Raw genomic sequence first — 21,265 nt, forward strand, 5'->3', positions numbered from 1 at the left:
CAACCTTCTGCTTAAGATCTTAGGAGCCAAAGTCCTCTGGGGCTTTAGAACATGAGCAAAGCAGAGTGGAAGCAAGACCAGGGATGAGCCCAGACTGGAGAGCCTGAGCTCCCACCTCCATTACCACTCACACTTTACCTGGTCTACCCCATGTACCCTTCTGCTGCATGCTCTGGCACTCTGGCAAGTCCTGCTCCACCAAGCATTCCTTCAGAGGCCTGTCACCACTCATACTTTATTGAGAACAGTGGGCAGGCAGGGGTGGGAGGGGACGCCAGCTGCTGTGAAGGAGGAAGAACCCAACGGGCCAAGGAGGCAGGCTGTACCTGCCTCATAATCCAGGGAAGGGCTTGTGGGCAGCCATCTGCCTTCCTGGGATCCCTTAGCAGGGAGATGTGAAGACCCCTTAGGGAAGGTAGGCAGAAAGGAACTGTGAGTGAAGGGTTATAATTCCTACAGCACCCAACCCAAGCATGAATAGTGCTAATTTGGGGATGGGGGGCACAGTCTGGGCTAATCTCTGAGTACCTAGCCCAGTTCCTCTAGGTTTCTGGAAGACTTCAGTGTTCCTCTGTGGAGACCCTAAAGATGGAGGCCAGGAGAGCTGGTCTCAGGGACTAGAGCATCATAACTTAACGAGCACAGGCCTGTCATCCCCAGGTCTCAGCCATGCCACTGGAGTCCTCAATAGAGCATGTGAGAACGGGCTGATGATCCCCCACATACCCCTCCTGAGGGAGGCAGAGGCCATTTCCATACCCCATGAGGCTCACCACTGTGCCAGGGCTGAGAGGCAAGGCACAAGATCCAGAGATTCTGGACCTTGGGGAAGAAGTTAATCTCCACTCCCCGAAAAGTGTAGGTGGTGGGAGAGGGGAGGTGGGTAGAGGGAGGGAATTCTCCCTGCCCAGTGTCCCCACAAAAAGCCTTAGGGAAAGTGCTCTGGAGGCCCAGCCCCTCCTTCCTGCCTCCTCAGGCTGTGCTAACAGTCAGGCAATTGCCTTATCAGCTGCAATGGTGGGAGGTAGGGAAGGAGGTGAGGGCAACTCACCCCCACTCTGTTCTTCAATAAAGTAAGGCTGTTCTGACTGCCACTTTGCCACCCTCTCCACAGCAAGTAGAGAGAGGTGAAGCCGCGGGGGGACGGGCAGGCGTGGCCATGGGACCAAGGGGCAAGAAACACTGTTAGGCGCTGACCTTGGTTCTAGCTGCTCACACTCTGGAGTGGAGAACTGCAGTGGGGGGACAATTCTGAAAGGCTCAGTGACAGTGCAGAACCTGAGCCAATCAGCAGCAGTGTCCAGCACATGAGGTCTGGTGGGACATGGGGGGTCAAGGGTCCAGCCTCTGTCCTACCCTGTGGCAGAAACAGAGCTGGACTGGGGGAAGCAGGCAACCGGAGTGGGAAGTTCCTTCCAGGCCTCTTCTCTGGGGGAAGACCCCCTGTTCTGGCAGAGTCTGGGGTAGGGCCCCTTCCAGGCACGGTGACATCACACATCAGTCATCTCATCCCCCAGCTCTGCATCTTCTGGCTCTCCCTCCTCTTCTTCGTCCTCCTCTTCTGAGGTCACGTTGGGTTCATCAGCTTCTGCCAGGCATTTGGGGCAGGAACAGACAAACAGATAGTTCTCCCTACAGAGGGTAGTGGGGATAGTGGAGGGTGAAAAGTCAGGCAGCTGCTGGGATGGAGGACCCAAGCCCAGCTGCCCACCTCGTCCCCAGCTGGCACCTGAGGATCTTGTGGCGGCTGTGGCGGCTGCGCTCCCGCTGACAGCAGTCTAAGTAGCTGATACAGACTTCCTGGAGGGCAGAGAAGTGGGTTCTCAGTCTGTGCTCTCCATTGTATGGAAGTAGGGCCTCCCCAACCACTACACTGTCCCCACCTTCTGCCCTATCCCCAGGGCCCAAGCTGCCCTTCATGAATGGGTGCACTGCCCTGATCCATTCCCCTGTGCTCTCAGCAAACAGATCACTATGAGGCTCTAACATGTGAGGCAGTGAGGACAGAAGTTAGCCTCAGGCCATGGTTAAAGGTATTAAGGGGCAAAGTCAGTGGCTGGGTTCAGAAGTTATCTTGGTGCGATGCTACTTGCCCTGGTAGAAGATTCAGCCAAGCTATGTACTGCACTAACAGCCAGGACCCCAGACCCACACTAGCTTCTCATAGCCCAAAGAGCCACCTCTGACTCTTAGAAGCTGCAGATTTGTTCAGCTAAAAGTAACTGGGGCCCTGGCCAGGTGGCTCAGTTGGTTGAAGCATTGTCCCGTACACCAAAAGGTTTCGGGTTCAATTCCTGGTCAGGGCACATACCTAGGTTGCAGGTTCAATCCCCAGTCAGGGTACCTACAAGGGGCAACCAATCAGCATTTCTCTTTCTCTCTCCCCCTTCCTCTCTCTATAAAATCAAAAAGAACATATCCTCAGGTGAGGATTTAAAAAAAGAGAAAAAAGGTGGCTAGAGACAAGAACCTGGCATATAGCTGTCTTCCAAACACTGCTCTGAGGTGCTCTGGAGTAAGTTTTTCAAGAAGTGGGTGGGGTCCGAGCATATCCATGGGCAGAAAGCCTCTTTCCCTGGGACACCAGGGATTCGACTCAACAGCCTGAACTTGGGCCCGAGCCACTGCTGCTCCCAGTCTGTGGAGAGAGCCTGCAAAGCCCACTGCCGCTCCCCACGCTCCCCACAGCTCCCAGCCCCTCACCTCTCCTGGCTTAATGTCCTCCAGGGCAGTGACATGCAAGAGGAAGTTGTTTTCTGGGAAGGAGGTCTCTGCATTGGGGACACAGCTGTGGTTGCCTGGGTCATGAGAGGCAGGTCATTAGGACTGCTGACTAATAAACATAACAGCCTCAACTCTGGAGAGCACTAGGTCCCATCCTTTCTTGTTTTCTGACCCCAGCTAGGGCTGCGCAGGTCCCAGAACTCAAGTTTTCCAACTCCCCGTGCAGTGCTCTTTCCTCAGAACACAGACACAAATGCATGCCCACACCACTCCCTCTGCCACCGTCCATGTCTGCCACTGCTTTCCTCCTCACTGGTCACCTTGATGCTCAGTTGCGTCCCCCATGTCTCGCAAAGAGAGGCAAGGGGCTATGAAAGGGCTGTCCATGTCAAACCACTAACTCAGTCCTGTCTGCTGCTGAACATCTGGTAATAGCTGAGCCAGGCCCTCCGAGAGCCGGGTTCGGGAGAGTACAGTGGCCCCATAGTAACATGTGTACAGGGGAGGAAGCCAGAGGGCGGGAGGCTGGATCTAGCACAGACAATGGTCTGAGCTGATTCTACCCTTCCTCGGCAGGTGGGGACTGCCTGCTAGCCTGAGCTCCCTCCTCCCAGGACCCCGAGGGCCTCTCAGGCTCTCGCAACACTCCCTGCCAAATTCACAGGGCACTGGTGGTACACAGCCATGGTTCCTCTGAGGGTCACAGCTCAGTGCTCTGCCAGAGCACAGGGTCTTGCCCACTGAAGGTCTTCTCTATAAACATACAAGGTCCGGCACAAATAATGCCTCTTCTTTATTATAAAATCTTTTATTACAAAATCACAAGCATGTAATTCTGTAACATAACAATATCATAAGCATACCATATGACATGCTAGGTGAAATGTTCAAATTAAAACTATAAACTACTACACCTATATTACTACCCTACCACCATACTTAAGCAGGCACTACTTCTGCCGGACCCTGTATGTTAAGGCACCAGCAGCCCAATGAATGAATGGATGAACAACTGATGGACCAAAAAAGGACCAGAGGACTCTCCAAGAAGCTCTGATCTAACCCCACTCCCAGACTCAACCCATCCACCGAGAAGAGGTGAACAGAAAGAGATGAGCCATGACTGTGAGGCCACCCCTCCTCAGTGCCAAGACTCACAGCAGCTCTGAAGCACAAAGAGGCCTGATCCTTCACAGTTAAGAAACTCGCCAGTTGCTGTAAGAAGTAATATGCAGATGTTATTCTACCCACTTTATAGGGAAAAGAAAACTAGCTTTTCAAGGAAAAGTACCGCTGCACTGTCTTGCCCCCCACCACACTGATGCACCTGACCCTACCATTTCACCTGAACTTACTACATCTCTGAGGCACAAGCCTTGCCTTTCTATAAACAATAGCACTTTTATTTGTCCAGCACCCCCCACCCGCAGAGACTACACCTCTGCGTGGATCTCAGGGCCATTTCTCATCTGTCCCTTGGACAGATCTGAAGCCTCCGCAGGCCTGCAGGATCACGTCCCCCACCACTGACTCTGAGGTCCTTGGGGGAAGACTGCATCCACCATCTGACAGGGGGGAGGGGTGTCTCCATCTCACCAACCTGCCTCGATGTCCTTGTACAGCTGGTCGATGAAGGCATCCAGCTGCTCTCGGTCCTGAGACTTCAGCTCCAGAGCATCACAGGCATGGACCCACTGGCTCAGGGAGCTGGGGATCCCAGGAAGCCATGGTTGGAGAGCAGGGGGCCAAGTTCACAGGGCTTTCCTCCTCCACTCAAGTTAAACCTACTTCTTTCTTCAGGGTGGGGCCCCACCTTCCCCAACAGACCAAAGCTCCCAAGAGGCACAGAATCCATCAGCTCGGTGATCGCTATCACCGTGTGTAGTCTAGCATTCTGGCCACAAAGTCGCACCCTGCCCCAGCCTAATCTTGAAAGGAGCTGTCAATTTCCCACCAGAGCCCAAGGGACAAGTCCAATATATCCAGAACACTGTCTCCTAACCTGGTTCCAATTCCTTGACCATTTGTCCCAACAAGAGCAAAGAGAGACCGGAATCCATCTGGGGTGAACCACTGTGTGGGTGAAAGAGAGATGAGCACTCAGGTTACACCCACTGGCTTTTCTTCCTGAAACACCTCTGTTCAGGAGTTCTTTGGTGAGTCAGTCCTGTCCCTACTCTGGGAGACCAAGTCAGCACTGGTGTAGCTGTCTCAGTAGAAAATGCTGACCTAGTCGCTCCTAAAGGGCTGGAATAACTAGGGAGGACACTGGTCCCACCCTCCTCATACTCACCTGGCTGAGTACTTCTTCATAAAGGGCCTCTGTGAAGAGTCTCCGCAGAAGTTCCAGCTGGCCCTGGTTTAGGAAAAACGGGGAGACCTGCATCTCTGAGGATTTCCAATTAGCACCCAGGCAGGGCCCTGAAGACCTTGTGAGGGAAGGAAAAGGGCCATCTCTGTAGACTGAGTTTTCCCCGAGGGCAAAGGAAGGCCAGAGTCCATATCCAAAGAGCCACGGCAGTCCACTGGCCTGCTTCAGCTCAGAGTGGCAAACCCCAAGCCCCTATTTCCCAGCACCCATACCAGCAGGGCCGAGGATGCCTGGCTTAGAGCACCTGTGGTCACCACCAACCTCCAGGCTCCCTAACCAACCTGCAGACCAGCCTGACTCTGCCCCTCCTACCCTCAGTAGTTGATGTAGGAAGGCCCACCCCAGATGCCCTTCTGCACAGCTGCCTCCACCTTCAGGCAGCTCCTGCATGGAAACCTGCTGTCCTCAATGAGAATCTGCAATTCTTTGACTGGGAGTGGGGACTCAGTATATTGGCAGCTAAAATTCTGTTTCATTCCGCTCCGTGACCCTGCAGACCCCCAGCCTTCCATTTTTTTAATACCTGATTTGCCCACTGCTGTCCTATCACAAGGTCCTGCTTTTCCATATCAGGGCACCTCTCCTTCCTCTGTCGTCACCCCACTTCCCAGTTTTAGATCCACATTAGGTCACGAAGTGAAACAGCGGCAGGAATGGAAGTCCTCTGAATAGACTTTTGGCTGGAAGGGACCAAATGTGGAGCTCCCCTCAGGAAACCACAGACTATCCCAGGCTATTGGGGGGGAGGGGTCATGGGAAAAGACCAACCTTGAATTTGTCCCCCAAGAGTTTGTGGACAATCTCCTCCTCCTCATTGGCCGTTTTATTACAGAACTGAGAGAAGAGCCTGACCCAACGATCTTTATCCTTAGCCTGCAGTGAACAAAGGTTTCAGAGTTGCATTCACAAATACACACGCACACCTGGACCCACAGACAACTGCATCCTTACTGCCATTGTCACCCATGTGGCGGGGGCGGGGGGGTTAGCCTATGTTTCTAAAGCCCCTGCCATCAGAAAAACACGACCATACCTGGGCTTCTAGGTAGAGCCTTCCCCTCACTAGGGACTTCCTCCAGACCCTGCAAAGCCCTAACCATCTCCCCAACTGAGGCCCATTCTAGCCAATTCAACCGCACTTGGAAAAACAGGAGAATCAAGCTGAGGGGCAACAATATTAATAGAAGGGGTTATTATGGCTTCTCTCACTTTATTTAAGAGACACAATCCTAAAAAAGTGGTGTTTACAAATCGAATGTGTGAACTGCTGCAGCACAGGAAGTCCTCTCAGAAGTCAAAGACTACAGGCAAGACGGGCCCCACTGCCCTGACAGACCCCTACGGTGAGGGGCTCCTACGATCTGGGGTAAGCAGCTGTTCTTTGGAGAGCCCACGTGGAATCCTGCATCCAAGCCAGTGCTCTGAGGTGAGGAGGAGACTAAGGCCAGGGCTGAATGAGGCCAGAGTCAGCCTCCCTGCAAGCATCAGGCGGGCTTACCTGCTTCACTGTGGCCACCATCCGGGCCATCAACATGATGCTGGCGGTTTCAGGGGGGTAGTGAACACTCCTGGGGAGAAAGGAAAAGATTTGGCCTAGAAATTCCCTCCCCAGTAGCTGATTTCAAGGAAATCCCATCTGACTGCTACAAAGAATCCTTCCTATTCACCTCATTAATAACCAGAGAGAGAGAGTCATTGGCAAAGACTTAGACAGGACTTCACATTCTTATGGGCTTAATGAGGCTTTTTTGGGGAGTGTGTAAAATGGCAAGGATGGTGGGATTGGCAGCTTAGACCAAAGGCAGTGGACTGGGTGATGTGACCTCTGTTTAACCCTAAGAGGGCGGGGGACCTGGGGGCTGGTAACTTAAGAAAAATGGTTTATCTGTTGAGCCCAGGCAGAGAGGCAGGCTATGAGAGAGAGGTAAGAAAAGAAGAGATGAAATGCCACCTACCTCCATGCCTCCTGCAGCTTATTGAGAGGATGCAGGGGGTCATCCTGGGAAGGGCCTGTGCACAGGACCCGATGGTACTGCTCAGCGGCTGCCAGCCGACATTCTGCACTGCAGTACATCACCTGTTGGAGGGGGTGGAGGTCAGCACCCCAGGATCTGGCCATGGGGTGAGGCACAGGTGTCCCATGTGATACTCACCTTCTCTAACTGCATCCCTTCCACACACAGCCCGAGCAGTAGCTCAGCAGTACTGTGACCTGAGAAAGCATACAGTGCTCTGGGGACACCTGCTAACCCAGGCTTGTAAAACCACATGAAAGAAAAAGAGAAGAGCAGGTAGAGGGGAGAGCCTCGGCCAGGCTCTTAGGAAGAGGGCAAGCTTCCACCCAGCCCGTCTCATAGACAACGAGCCTGGAACAGGAAGGGTGAAACTGAACAGTAGCCGAGCTCTGCCCATGGCTTATCCTACTGTGGCTCTCAAGGGCCGTGACCAGGTCCATCCTTGTTCCTGTCTCCCCAGAGAGGACTTCAGCTAAGGTCTCTCTCATCAGTCCTTCTCAGCTACTCTTCCCCAGGACACTCACCTGGCAGTGGGGGCAGTTCTGGTGGAGGTCCTTACGGACAGCACACAGCTCGGGGTGAGGCAGCACCTGGCCAGGTTTCCCAGTCAGCCTCTGGGCATTCTCCTCCGCCTTCTCCAGTGCCCGCAGGCAGTGGTCACAGGCTGCGGGAGAGAGCCAGACGTGACGGTGTGTCCTGAAGAGTAGGGGCCACACTTGTCCTTTTGACAGCAGTATCCCCAGGGCTAGAATAGTGCAGGGCACATTGTAGGTGCTCCCAATGTTTGGGAAGTGAGCAAATGAACATATTAAAGAATGAATGAATAAAGTTCACATGCATTCAAAGGTGGCTCATTCCCTCCTCCTTCACCCTGCTTCTCAATGGAACATAGTGTATGGGGCTCCCTTCCTTCCCTCAGACTGGCCTTTCCCCACATTCTGGGAAAAAAGTGACCTTCCTTCCACACTTTGTCTCTGGTCTAAGAAAAGTGTATGGGGAAAAAGTATGTGGCCAGCTTCTAACCCCCAACACAGCCTTTTTTAGCCAAGAGGAATGTGGCCTCCTTTGGGCACAGGGCTCCACTTTGGCACAGAGCCCTTCAGCATGATGTCCAGTCCCTTAGATGATGGGTCTAGACTCTGAGTTGCACCTGAGTGACATTCCTCCCCAGGGAGCACCTTGGAAAAGCCTCTCTCCCACAGGCTCACAGCCTTGAACAGCCCGGATCAGACGGGGGGTGGTTCTCCAAGGGAGGATAGCTGTTCCTCCTGACATTCCAGAGACTCCCACCAGCAGGGATATGCGCAGCTCCTTCCCCTGCACAGAGGCTGCTGGGCCCAGCAGCGTGCAGAATGGGAGAGACGTGCTCACCTCGGTAGTGATAAAGTGCATTCCAGAGAAATTGTGCAGCCACCAGGGGCCGTTCTACAAAGATGGTCTCCCCCTTCTGGATCAGCTGTGTGGCAAAGAGCCCCTTTCCCTAAGAGGGCAGAGAAGGAACAGGATGGCCATTAGAGGGGATAGAGGACATGGTTCCAAGGCCCCTGGAGGGCCACCCAGCCTACCCCCACATGCTACCTCTCAGCAGAGGCTCTGCCACTGGGGGGTTCATGAAGCACGGTCAGCAGCCCCATCCCTGCCTCCTCTGAAAATGCAGCGCTGACCTACCTTCAGTCACGCTTCTTTCAGCCTGTTCAGGGAGAGAGGGCCTGGGACGCCAGCCACCCCAGACTACCCAGAGGAGAATTTTTAGAATGGCCAGAGCAGGGCCAAGGCTCAGAGCAGGCTGGGGCTTCCTGTAACAGCAGGGCAGCCTTCTCTGAGTCACCCACACGCCCCGCCAGGATCCTGGCAGTGATGCTGCTGCTAATGGTTGCAAAGAAATCCTACACCATGGGAAAGGGAGGCCTAGTTTGGGGGAGAATGTACCTCACGTTCCTGGTTGGGCAGGTGCTCACAGCACCTAGCATAGTACCTGGCACCCAACACTCCTCAGGGGTTTCTCTGAAAGGAATGACTATTCCTGGCACTAATCCCAATGCTTACTTTGCTGTGAACTGTTGAGCCAACTGCTTCACTTCTTTGCATCCGCTGCCCACATGAAAAGTGAGTAATTTAATAATATCAGCCAGGTAGTTTCCGGCATACAATGATATAGCACAGGGGACTGTGCCTCATGAGCTGTAGCTCCTTACTGCTCAAAGTGAGGGGCAGCCTGAGCATCCGCTGGGATACTTAGAAATGCAGAACCCCAGGCCCCATCCCAGACCTGCTGAATCTGAACCTGCATTTTAACAAGATGCCCAGGTGATTCATATGCATGTTAAAGTTTGAAAAGTACTGGTCTAGAGCGCCACACACATCACGAATGGGATGAAGGATGAGAAAACAGTCACTGAATTGCTATCACTCGGAAGTGCAAAGGGATTCAGGAGACAGCTTTAGAACCCAGGGAAGTTACGCCAGGCACTAACTCCCACTGCTCACTTAGACAAGGACGTGGTGCCCCTGCAAATACTGTCACAAAAAGGGAGAGAGAGACATGATCAGCGCAGCAGTGAAATGTCCTGTAGCATAGCCTCATGCGTAGCTCCCTGTTTCTTCTAGCACTGGAGCTCTGGCTAGACAGGGCACCACCCAAAGTCAGAGCAGCAGGGACGTGCAGACCAGGACAGGCCCTGAGCAACCTTTGAACCACAAATCTCCACCCTCAGAACAGCTCCAGGAGTGGGGCTGCTGGAACCAAGCCACTGGGCAAAGCCGTGGGCACAAGCTGGTTGTCTCCCTAGAAACTCTCTACCTTCTGCCCTTGTAGCCCTGACTTCTAATCTAGCAAAATGAAAACCTGGTCTTCCACTCTGGGACAAAAAGATATGAGCATTATCTTCACATGGTTTAATATTCTTAAATCTCAATATTAAATAAATATCTATCTCTTTCTTAAGGACCAAATGCAGAAAATATTTAGTAACCAAAACAATGTGAAAAGAAGCAGAGCTATCCCTCTATAAAACCACTCATCCCTAAAACATATGAAAATGTTAAAAAAAAACAGCTCTAATTCATATTTCCACGAAGCTTGAAGAGAACTAAATCTGAATAGAAAGGACACAAACTATGAAAATATATTTCCAGTTTGAAAAATAAGTTCTATAAAAAGATTGTACAAAACCTTAAGACTATGTAGTAAATTGAAATACTTTAAATGGATGATTTCATTAAAAAAATACAAACTACCAAAGTGAATTCAAAAATAAGGCAGCCCAGACAGACTAGTAACAGTGCTGTTTTATGGCTAATGCACCAGAACGGCCTTCTGGTCGGCACCACTGCATTTGGTTAGGCTTCTGTTGTGATAGTCACAACTCTGCCACAGCAGTTGGCAAATTTTTAAAAAGCATTCTCAACAACATCCACAGAAGCAATAAAGTGGTTGAAACTACCCCACGTCAAGCCCCTAGTCACTATGGTTTTATGAGCCAGCTCTGTTAAACCGAAGAATAATGCTCATGCTATTTAAAATATTCAATAACAGAGAGAAGTATAAAGCTTCTTCATGTTACTAAAACACAAGCATAACTGATGTGGTAATCTGGGGAAATTACACAAAATGAAAATTGCAAACCAATCTTATCTGATGAACACAGATGCAAAGAGTCCACAGTAAACTATCTTGTCACTAAGTCTAGGTGGGTATGCGGTTTTCTCCAGCACATCAGTGTAGTCACGGAGAGCCTGGCCAGCTTATTCTTCCAGAGCTGGGGTTTTGATAGAAGGCTGGGACAGGACAATTAGACCAGCAGAGTAGCTGACGTAATGAAGCGAGAGGGGAAAAGTGAAGAATGAGACAGGGGATTAGGTAATGGTAAAGGGGAAATTGTGGCATGCCAGGAGTAATGCACAGGAGACAACATCAAACTGTAAGCCAATCAAGAGTACCAGAGGCTCTGGGGTGGAGATGGGGATGTGGGCAGCTAAGGAAGCCAAGGATACAGGGCACTGACTTTCCATGGAAGGAGAGGAATGCTCCATGTGTCCCTGAGTGGAAAGAGGACAATGGAAGTTGGGCGGGGCACGTGGATCAGTATGAACATACTGACAGCAGGAGACATATGACTAGAAGGCTGGTATCCTGGGCACGGGCTAAGGATACACAAAGTCCCTACACAGGATACATTATTCAACCTCCTTAGTAAACAAAGAAATGTAACTCCATTACATTATATTGCGAGAACAAAGCAATACCATTTTGCATGTATTAACTGGCAAAGATAACTGTGAAAGAAAATACACAGTGCTGGAGAGAAGAAAAGGATATGTGCACAGAAAATGAGCTTCCAGACCTTTGACCCCAGGGTTAAAAATAAGATACAACATAATAACCCATAAATAAGTGTTTGGTTGAAAAAACTGCGGTCCTCCCATAAACTAAACTAAAACTATTAATCAGCTCTTAAAAAAGAATACATAGTAACGGGTTTAAGGATATAGAAAGATTTACTGCTACATCAAAAAGTTTCTAAAAATGCTACTTTAGTATACACACACTAGCACAAAAATGGGATTGTGATTTTTACCTTCTTCCTTTACATGCACTTTCCACTGTTTTCTACAATGAACTTTTTAAAAAAACAATAAAACGACAAAATTATCTCTCTTCTGCTCAAACCCTTCAAATGCTCCCACGGGCTTCAAGCTCCGATCCAAATTCCTTACCACTCCCAGCCCCTTACTTACCCCCACCCAAATGTCACTCAGAAAGTTCCCTGAGGGTCCACGCCTTCTAGTACCTCAGCTCCTTCTGCTGAACATATCCCCGGGACCCACGAGCAAGACGTCCCTCATTCTGGCAGGGTAGGCCCGGGCCCCCCCGCCCCGCCGCCCCGCCGCCCCGCCGCCCCGCCGCCCCGCCGCCCCGCCTGACGCAGCCGCATTAGGGCCGCCAGCGGGCAGGCCCGGTTCCCTGGGAAGGGGACGCGCGGGGAGACTCAGAAGGCCCCAGTACCCGGCGTGACCGCCCCGGAAGCCTAAGCGCAGGGACAGATAGAATCCGCCGGCCGCGAACAGGGGCCCGGCCGCAGCGTCGGAGCCTTTAGGCTCCGGACATGGGGTCCCCACAGGACTACCTCCAAGACTGGATAGGGTGGGGAATCTTCTCCGGCCTCACCTTGCAACTGCTCACAAAGCGGACTTCTACGGGTACACGAGCCCGGCCTGCCACGCCCACACAGAAGGAGAACACGTCGCACATGGAGGCCGCCATCTTGGGCGCGCCTCCCTTCTGACCCTTGAACCTGAGCCGACCCGGAGACCCCGCCCTCTTGGCCCCGCCCCCCGCGTGGGTGTAGTGTTGCCTGCTGGAGTTTACCCCCTCGCGAATAGGAGTTTGAGTCCCTTTTGTCTACGTTTAGGTATATTGGGCCTGCCTTTGTGCTTTTACGTCTGTGCATTTTGTATCTGCCTCTGTCTTCATGGCCACTGTGTACCTGTATCAGATCTGGTGTGCCTGTATAATTTTGATGTGTACATTTGTGTCTGAGTTCATGGATGTGTGTCTGTTGTTGACTCTGTCCATTCACTGGCCTGTCTTGAGTAAAGCAGTTTTTGGACTTAGCCAAGGGGTAGGACAGCAGCAGGCAGTTACTCCTATCCTCTCTGACCCTCAACCTGAAGGGACGGACTAGTTTATGCCACAAAATCTGGCACAAGATTTTCCTTCTCCGTGGGCAGCAGGGCAGACAGTCCTACGAATGATCAAGTTGGACTTGTGCCTGTCTCAGACTCTTCAGGAGCTTAGGGACTTTGCAGCCAGAGTGAGGAGTAGGGGAGGAGAGGGATCCATAGTGGACCTCAAGCCTGGGGCTCTCTAAAATTGTATGCAGAAGTGAGTGTACATATGCACACTAGCCTGACAACGAAAGAGGGGCCGTTTTCTCATTCTGGACCCCCCAAAAGCTGCAAACCACTGATCTATCGCATGTGTCTCCACAGCCAGGCCTGACCCCACCCCCATGCCTTGTCTTCTTGTCTTCCAATTGATTCTGTGGTCTTGGAAAGGGAACTGTGTCTGCTCCTGCTATGGTCTCATGGTGATCTTTGGGGGTTGGGTAGAGTCTGGTCACTGCTGAATTGGTAAGTGACTTGATTTTTTTAAAATGGGACAACTATAATATCATAATCAATAAAATATACTTTAAAAAAGTGAGGCTGTTGTCCCTGGAGGAAGCAGATGAGATTTAGCTGGGTTCTTAGATTAATAATAGAGTTGACCTTGGGTCCAGCGTTAGGGAGAATTTCCCTGAAGATAGGGGCAGAGAAGGATTCTGGTCTCCTTCAGGACTGCAGTCTGGTGTCCAGGGGAGGATGTCCACTGCCTTGGGAGACAGGTCATTCTCCAAGGCTCACTCTACTCCCTACCTTTCTTCTCTCAGAAAACTCTAGCAGGGGTGTCCAGCCCCAGGCCCAGGATGGCTATGAATGCAGCCCAACACAAAGTTGTAAATTTACTTAACACCTTTTTCCCTGCTCATTAGTTTTTGTTAGTGGTTGTGTATTTAATGTTTGGCCCAAAACAACTTTTCTTTCAGTGTGGCCCAGAGAAGGCAAAAGGTTGGACAACCCTACTAGAGAGCAGTGGGGACCGTGCCCTCTTCCACCACCAGGTGGCAGGGCAGGCCTCCTTCCACCAGTTCACCTCAGTAACCAGAAGCCCTTCTAGAGTGTAAAGCATCCTCAATAGAGGACCACCCGGGGAATGTGGAGCGCTAGAGAAATCTGCTCTGGACATGCTGTTGGCTGTCCCCACTGGAGGAGGCTATCAGTTAGGCTTCTTAGAGATAAACAAAGCAGGTTCCTGGGAAGGAAATAGAATGAACCATGAGTCTGAGTTGTGAAGAGGGGTGAATAATAACTGTCCCATGAAAATACACCAGAACTTATAATAAAATGCCAGCCTTGGCAGAGGCAGAGTCAGATCTCCCCTATTCTATATGAAGACGGGGTGGGGAGCCAAGGCGGGTAGGTAGAGAGAAGGCGGTGGTCAGGGCAGCATGTCTGCTTTACGGAGGCAGCTGGGCCAGAGCTCCTTTTGAGAGGTGACAGTTCAGACAAAACAAGAAAACTCTGGGGAACCCTGTGAGAAAATGTTCTACCTTTCCTTCCTGTTAGCTATCAACTCTGCCATCTATTTGGGAAGAGTCTTCTATGTCCAGACATTGATTCAAAGAGGCCCCTTTGCCCTGGCCAGGGGGGCTCAGTTAACTGGAGCATCATCCCATACACCAAAGGGTTTTAGGTTTGATCCCCGGTCAGGGCACTTAGGTTTCGAGTTTGATCCCCAATCAGAGTGCATACAGGAGGCAGCTGATTGATGTTTCTCTCTCAACTATGTTTCTTTCTCTCCCCTCCCCCACCTTTCTCTCTAAAATCAATACACATATCCTCAGGTGAGAATTAAAAAAATAAAAATAGAAAAAAAAATGAAAACAAAACAAACAGCCCTCTCTCCTCCATAGCCAAGCCAGGAAAAGATTCACCCCCGGAGAACTCAGGGCCAGTACAGGCACCACTTCCCCAGGCGAAGGGCGCCTGTAAGCCTTAGCAGTTGACCCGCACTTAGCACTGGGCCTGGCACACTGTAAGTGTTTTACAGACATTATCTTAATCCTGCGAGATCTAACTAATCAACACACCCATTATATAGGTGAAGAAAAGGCTCAGAAGTTCAGTAACGTGGCCAAGGTCATAGCCGAAAGCCAAAGTCTGTGCTCCTGACTGTTACATTATCGCAGCTCCCAAGAGTCAATATTGAAAAGTTCTCAACAGTTCTGATTCCTCTGGTGCCCTTTGACCCTGACGAGGCTCTGTGTTAAGATGTGGGGCTGGGAGGTTCAGTGGGTGTCTCCAGGAAGACCTAGCTCGACCGCCCAGGTTGAGTCTGCATCCCCGTCCTCAGCTGCCCACTCCCGACTTGGCGTCTTCTCTCTGGGTGATGGAGTCAGAGCTGCTAGAGGGCTCATCTGGGGAGGCAGCCTCGGAAGACGCGGCCAGTGGTTTTAGCCTTCGCTGCTTCTGATACTTGACCCTGCGGTTTTGGAACCAGACCCTCACCTGCAAGTGGGAGCCATGGACAGAGATCAGAATGTGGCCAGCAGTTCCCACTGCTTCTCCCATCCCCACAGTACCCACTCCACCCTGGCTACTATTTGTTCTTCCTTCTAAGGGAAGCATTGCCTCCAAAACATCCTTCCCCATAATTCCAGTTGCCATTCATTCATCCATTCATCCAATAAGTATTTATCGAACTCCTCTTATGTGCTAGGCGCCACCCTAGATGCTGGTGATACGGTGGTGAGCACCAGAGACGTGGCCCCTGCCCCCTGGAAGCTCACAGCCTAGTGCAGCGAGACTAATAACAAGCATGAAAACAAACAAATATATAAACACAAATGGGGCTACAAACGGGTTTGAGCATCCCTGAAGAACCAGCCCTTAAGCCAAGGCTCAGAGGATGAGAGGCCAGCCTGGAAGGGAGAGAGAAAAGCAGGCCAGGGCAGGGTGGGACCCGTGAGGAGGCTCTGAGGTAGAACCGAGCTTGGAGTATTTGAGGACCAGAGAGGAGGCGGGCACCCCTGGCACAGCTGAGAGTGAGAGGGGAAGCAGAGGAAAAGAAAGTGGGAGTGGTCAGCAGGGGCCAGATCACCTAGGACCACGAGGCCCAGGGCAAGGAGTGTCAACCCCAAGGCTTTTAAGTGGGATACGGCGCAGTTCTGTGTACATGTTAAGTCAGCAATTTTCAACTTTTTCATCTCATGGCACACATACACTGATTACTGAAATTCTGAGTCACACCAAAAATGTATATATTTTTTGCCACTCTGACCAAAAAATAGGTATAATTTTGATTCATTCCCATCGGTTGGCTATCGTGGTGTTGGCTGTTGTCAACTTTTAATGTGACAATCTAAGGAAAACGAGACCAGCGCCCCAACTAAACAGTCAGGTATTGCATGGCTTAAACACGGGTGGGGCGCACCGGTTGAACGTCGCTGTGTTAAGTGAATGGCATGTCTGGCTGCTATGTGAAGAATGGATGGGGGGAGAGGCATGGAGTCAGCTGGGAGGTTCTTGCAGTGACCCAGCAAGAGCTGGGGCTGGTATGGACTGGGCGGTGGAGAGAAATGAAGCCATTCCAGCTGCATTTTCCAGGCAGAGTTGACAGGCTTGCTGATGGGTTGGAAGTGGGGGGAAGGGGGAAATGTAGGGTGACTAGATGCTGTGAGCAGCTGGTTGGATTGTGGGACCATGTGTGGGGCAAGGGACAGATGTGGCGAGAAAAATACTCAAGAATTGAGGTTTAGACTTGTTAAATTTGAAATGCCTACCCATAAGATACCCAAGTGGAGACCTCAAGAAGATAGTTAGATGTATGAATCAGGAAAAGGGGGCTCAGACAAAAAGTTAGGAGTTGTTGGCTTACAGATGGCACTTAAAACCATGCGGATAAATGAAGTCAGCTGGGGAGAAAATTTGGAAGTCACGAAGAGAATACTAGCCGACAAAGGCAAGAGAGACGAAGTGGGCAGAGAGCTGAGAGGAAAACCAAGAGAGTGTGGTGTCTGGAAACCAAGAGAAGAGTGTGTTTCAGTAAGAACAGGAGCGGTCAACTGTACTTAGTGGAGGAGTGAGATCAGAAAGGAAAGCATCTCCTGACTTTGGCAACCCAGAGGTCGTGAGAGACCTTGATGAGCAGTTCTGAAGGAATGGTAGGGAAAGAATTCATATTGGAATGAGTTAAGGAATAGATGGGAAGTGAGGACATGGAGACAATGGACATACCTAGTTCTTAAGAAGTTTGTATTATTTTAAATGTTTAGTTCTTTGAATGCCTACTTAATTTCACTGTCAGCTCCTTATTTAGCATGAAGGTATAAAGTTCTAGATTAATATCTAGATTAATATCATGTGCTGTTTCCACAAGTAATTTCAAATGGGACTCTTTCTCATTCATGCAGGGAGTATGGCAATAATTACTCTCCCCCAGCTTCCTGGCACGGAGGAAGAAAGGCCATGTCTTCGTCCCAGCCGCCACCCAGGGCCTTCTGGAGGGTGGTGTCTGTCCTCAGGTGCAGCCCAGGCCCCACAGAACTCCCTTCTCCTCCTACCTGGTTCTCTGTGAGGTTGAGCCGGGCTGCCAGCTGAGCTCTGTTCTTCCCCACTAGATTGTGCTGTTGGGCAAACACTTTCTCCAACTCTTCCAGCTGTTCCAAGTTAAACATAGTTCGAACCCTCTTCTGGGGTCTCTCAGTGTCCTGAGGGTCCTTGACTGGGGCCCAGTCTGGGGGACTCCAGTGGCCTGGGCAGTGATCCACCTCCAAACCTAAAGAGCAACCAGCAGGAGGGGAGGTTAGCCAGCGCCCACCTACCCGCCCATCTTGGGGAGACAGAACAAGCTGGCAGCTCCACTGCCCGGCCTTGCCGTTGTCCAGTTAAGAGAAGCACAGTGGGAAGAGACCGCGCAGAAATGGGAAAACAAGAACTAGTGAGGCAGAAGGGACAGTGCTGTGAGACTCTTCCTGCCCCCACTGTTCCCCCGCTGAGTGGCCTCAGTTCAGGCCCTGAGAGGACTTGCCAAACCTCCATCTCTCCTTGTCCGCCACTCCTTTCCTTGGCGACCTCAGGAAACCCCATGGGGTGGGCAGAGAAGGGATCCTCAAGGGTCCCCCATTTTATTCACTAAACATACAACTTTTGAATGGCTAATATGTGCCAGGCATGGTCCCAGGACAAAGCAGAAAATCCTTGTAGAACTGTAGAAAAGGTAAATAAAATACTGTATCAGACAGTGATTAGTGCTAATGAGAAAAATAAATCAGGAAAGGAGAAGGGGAATGTGTATGTATATTGGCAGGGGAAAGGGGATAGTTGCATCTTTAGAAAGAGGAGCCACCCCACTGAGGGGACATTTGAACAGGGCCACTATGTACATTCCAGCTTGTGTCCTGCACTTGGGTACCCAGCTGAGAGGGTAAATGGAGGTCGAAGTTCTGCCCACTCTCCGCAGGTCAAGCGTTGCCCCCTGACAAGGTTCTGTGTCTGCCTGAAGGGGTGCCTTTTTCTCCTGCATACAAAGGTGCAGTTCCGCTCACGGAGATGTGGGCCGGTGGAGATGAAGATTCGTCCACCAGGGGGCAGTACCTAAGTTATAAATAGGAAGGAATGAGAAAGGGGGGAGCCTTTGGGCCTACACACCCAGAATATTCCAGACAAAGGAGCAGAAGCGCAGCGCTGAGACCCCCAGCTCCCTTTAGCCTTGGGAAGGCTCCAGGGTTGGCAGACAGACTGCTCCAGTGAGGAGACTGAGGTCTCGCCGTGGCTGCCCAGGACACCAACTACTGGTTCCATCAGGCTTGCCTTAAGCATTAGCATAATAGCAAGAGGTGAGAAAAATCAATGGGGCCTGATTAAATAAATCATGCTACATCCTCACAACGGACCACTCTGAGATGTAAAGAAGCTCTGTATGGGTTGATGTGGAAAAACCTCCCAGCTATATATGGTCAAGTGAAAAACATAAGGTGCAGAGCAGTGTGTCTAGTAGGGGGGGAAACGTGTATTCAGGTATTAAATATGCATGAAATACTTCTGGAAGAATAATGAAGCTGCTGTGCCCTGGCTGGGTGGCTCAGTTGGTTGGAGCATCATCCCTCGCACCAAATGCTTGTGGGTTCAATTCTCAGTCAGGACACATACCTAGGTTTCAGGTTTGATCCCAGTTTGCAGCACCTACGGGAGGCAAACAGTCAATGTTCCTCTCTCACATCAGTGACATCTCTATCTCTCTCCTTTTCTCTCTTTCTTAAAAAAATTAATAAAAATATTCTTGGGTGAAGATGAAAGAAAGAGAGAGAGAAAGGAAGGAGGGAAGGAGACAAGAAAGGAAGGGGAAACTGGTCTTATTGGTTGCTTGTGGGGTGGGGGGAATTAGGTGACTGGAGTTCAGCCACTCTATCTATCTTAGTAAACACTTTGACATTTGAACAGTGTGAATGTAATAGCTAAACAAAAATGAACTTGAAAAATGAGACTACTTTAATATAAAGTAGTTAACTGCAATTCAGACCTCAGGCATGCGGGGGAGGTTGAGAAAGTGTGGCTTGGGATGATAGCTATGGCTCCCAGTTTCAGTGGCATGGGTTTGGCCGGGGCTGGGACACCAGGCTTCCTCTCCAGCATGGGTGGGAGGGATGCCCAGCTGCAAGGGGTGGAGGAAACACAAGATGGGTGAGGCGCAAGGAGCAGAAGTCAGGTAAGATTGTGTTAAAATGACCTTGGTGTAAGTTGATGAGGCTTGCACTAACTTTGCTGGTTTTCCTCAGGGAGACATGGGGAAGCATGAATCAGAGAACCAAAAATTGCAAAAACTGTTATAGATGTTAATGTTAGAGGAGAAATTTACCTCAACAGTGAAATTCTCATCAGGATTTAAGCTTCCGAGCTCCCGAGACCTAAGGTACCATTCTAAGAGCACTATAAGCAAGCAGGCCCAGAGCCGTACAGTGTGGAGATAAGCTCACACAGACATGAGCAGTGGAGGCGACTTTGGGGTCTGGGGATTGGCCAGCCCCCAGCACCTCCCTGCTGAACAGCACCACCTGTAGCATCTGCTTCTCCTGGCTAAGACCTGGCCACGGGTTCACCTTCAGGGCAGCTTTGGGGAATAGTCTTCACCACAGGGCTTTGTCTAAAGGGGGGATGTGGTAGGGAGCAAAGAACTCTACAAATCCCTCCTCCAGGACGCAGAGCCCCAGCCCCAGCCCCAGCCTCGGCACCTGTATGCTTCGGGCCCCTGTAGGCTTCCGAGCCCTGCTCCGGCCCACCGGCATTTCTCACTCTGCACCCGCCCTCACACACACCTGCTCCCACCTCTGCAGCCTGCAGGGGAGGTCTGGCGCCAGAGGCTGTTCTCAGAGAGTACTACTCTAGGGCCTCAGTTTCAGCTGCAAGGTCAAGGGTCATAGGGCCACTTCCCACTCCAACCACGTGTGGTTCTCAAACTCAGGGACTTCTCTATCCCGTGCCTCTTGTCGTGGTCTCCACTCTTCAGCTCCCCAGCCTGCTTCCCTGAATGCTGTGGCTGGCCCACCTCATACCTTTGACACCGAGGCCCTGGAAGCCGCAGAGGTGAACCACGCGCAGCCCCGGCGCAGGAGGCTGGGGGAACTGCTGGTAGAGCCCCACGCTCAGGTAGGCGGGTAGCAATGTTGCCATGCACGCCCATGGCAGAACCGGGGCCAGAGACCTGGAGGGAGCCATCCAGATGCCCGAGGCGGCGCAGGCGGAGACGGACAGCGGGGAGGCAGCCGGCGCGCGGGGCTTGGGCCTCGCCAGGATGGCCTCGACGGAAAAGGACTCGCGGGGTCGAGGGGCGCGCGACCTGCCAAGGTCCGCGGAGCCGGGATGAAGAGCGGAGGACCGGGGGGCAGGAGAGCAGCCTGAGCGCGGAAGCTGGACCTGATCTTCCCCGGGACCGGGCATGGCGCCGCCCTGGCCGGACCGACGCTAGGAGAGGAGGGCGGGAGGCGAGTGAGAACACCCTGCAAAAGGGGGACAGAGTGCTGGTGAGGACCGGCCCAGCTGTCGGCAGGGGCTCTTAAATTTGGCGGGGCGGGACAGGGCGGGGCAGACGGCCTTTTCTATCTCCGCCCAGGCGGGGCCTCCCGTGAGCTGCGGAGTCCCCTCTCCACAGCCCGTGCGGTGGGGACGCTGGTCCTGGGAAAGGCGAGGGGAGCACAGCACCAAGGAGCACCCTCCCTCCGCTGTTCCTCATTGAAAATGCGCACCCTGGTGCCGTGGGAGGGTGGCATGTTGTAGCTCCACGGCGGTCTTGGGCGAGCCACCCCGCCACTGGGCGCCTTTGAAGCAGAAGCCCCAGCCAGACTGACCTGTGACTGCACAGACGTTTAAAATGTTTAATTAAAATTAAATATCTTGTTTATAAGCACAATGAAAAGTAAATTTCCCACTCTGTCCCCCCAGCTATTTTTCCTGTCTGCCGGCACCACCTTCTTTTGGATCTTTCCAGGAACCATCTGTACCCCCATTGCCCAGGCTCCACGGGAAAGGGCTTTTCTATATCCAAATAGGTGGAAGGGGA

The 21,265-nt window shown here is 51.7% G+C and overlaps 2 protein-coding genes across 3 annotated transcripts; both read right to left on the reverse strand.

Annotated features, from left to right (window-relative positions):
• Nucleotides 1–209: 209 nt before the first annotated feature.
• On the reverse strand, nt 210–12,383 carry SMYD5 (SMYD family member 5). Of its 2 annotated transcripts, none has more exons than XM_037048089.1 (13): nt 12,278–12,383; nt 8,482–8,590; nt 7,635–7,774; nt 7,051–7,172; nt 6,594–6,663; nt 5,864–5,968; nt 5,018–5,080; nt 4,727–4,797; nt 4,325–4,431; nt 3,883–3,939; nt 2,704–2,798; nt 1,730–1,800; nt 210–1,632 (listed from the first exon to the last, which is right to left on the reverse strand). In XM_037048089.1, exons 1-13 carry the CDS (start codon nt 12,371–12,373, stop codon nt 1,491–1,493), a joined length of 1,248 nt encoding a protein of 415 aa, XP_036903984.1. In that variant the 5' UTR covers nt 12,374–12,383; the 3' UTR covers nt 210–1,490. The 2 variants fall into 2 exon arrangements, with proteins under 2 accessions (XP_036903984.1, XP_036903983.1); XM_037048088.1 differs by having other exon boundaries at nt 5,018–5,104.
• A 2,538-nt stretch (nt 12,384–14,921) lies between these two features.
• NOTO (notochord homeobox) lies at nt 14,922–20,646 on the reverse strand. Its single transcript, XM_037047831.1, has 3 exons — nt 20,262–20,646; nt 17,274–17,488; nt 14,922–15,219 (listed from the first exon to the last, which is right to left on the reverse strand). The coding sequence occupies exons 1-3, from the start codon at nt 20,644–20,646 to the stop codon at nt 15,061–15,063; spliced, it is 759 nt and encodes a 252-aa protein (XP_036903726.1). The 3' UTR covers nt 14,922–15,060.
• Between the last annotated feature and the right edge of the window lie 619 nt (nt 20,647–21,265).

This window comes from Sturnira hondurensis, unplaced genomic scaffold (genome assembly GCF_014824575.4).
Source record: "Sturnira hondurensis isolate 20B ecotype Veracruz unplaced genomic scaffold, ASM1482457v3 Scaffold0006413, whole genome shotgun sequence".
Classification (NCBI taxonomy): domain Eukaryota; kingdom Metazoa; phylum Chordata; class Mammalia; order Chiroptera; family Phyllostomidae; genus Sturnira; species Sturnira hondurensis.

Bases quoted from the DNA above. Each gene is read 5' to 3' on its own strand.
- NOTO (XM_037047831.1), bottom strand. From the start codon at position 20,646: ATGCCCGGTCCCGGGGAAGATCAGGTCCAGCTTCCGCGCTCAGGCTGC. The intron at 17,489-20,261 runs GTATGAGGTGGG...GTTGCTCTTTAG, and splicing joins CCAGGGCCTCGGTGTCAAAG to GTTTGGAGGTGGATCACTGC. The intron at 15,220-17,273 runs GTAGGAGGAGAA...TCCCACTTGCAG, and splicing joins TCAACCTCACAGAGAACCAG to GTGAGGGTCTGGTTCCAAAA.
- SMYD5 (XM_037048088.1), bottom strand. From the start codon at position 12,373: ATGGCGGCCTCCATGTGCGACGTGTTCTCCTTCTGTGTGGGCGTGGCA. The intron at 8,591-12,277 runs GTGAGGCCGGAG...CTGCCCTCTTAG, and splicing joins GCTTTGTGAGCAGTTGCAAG to GGAAAGGGGCTCTTTGCCAC. The intron at 2,799-3,882 runs GTGAGTCTTGGC...CTCATGACCCAG, and splicing joins CTTTGTGCTTCAGAGCTGCT to GCAACCACAGCTGTGTCCCC.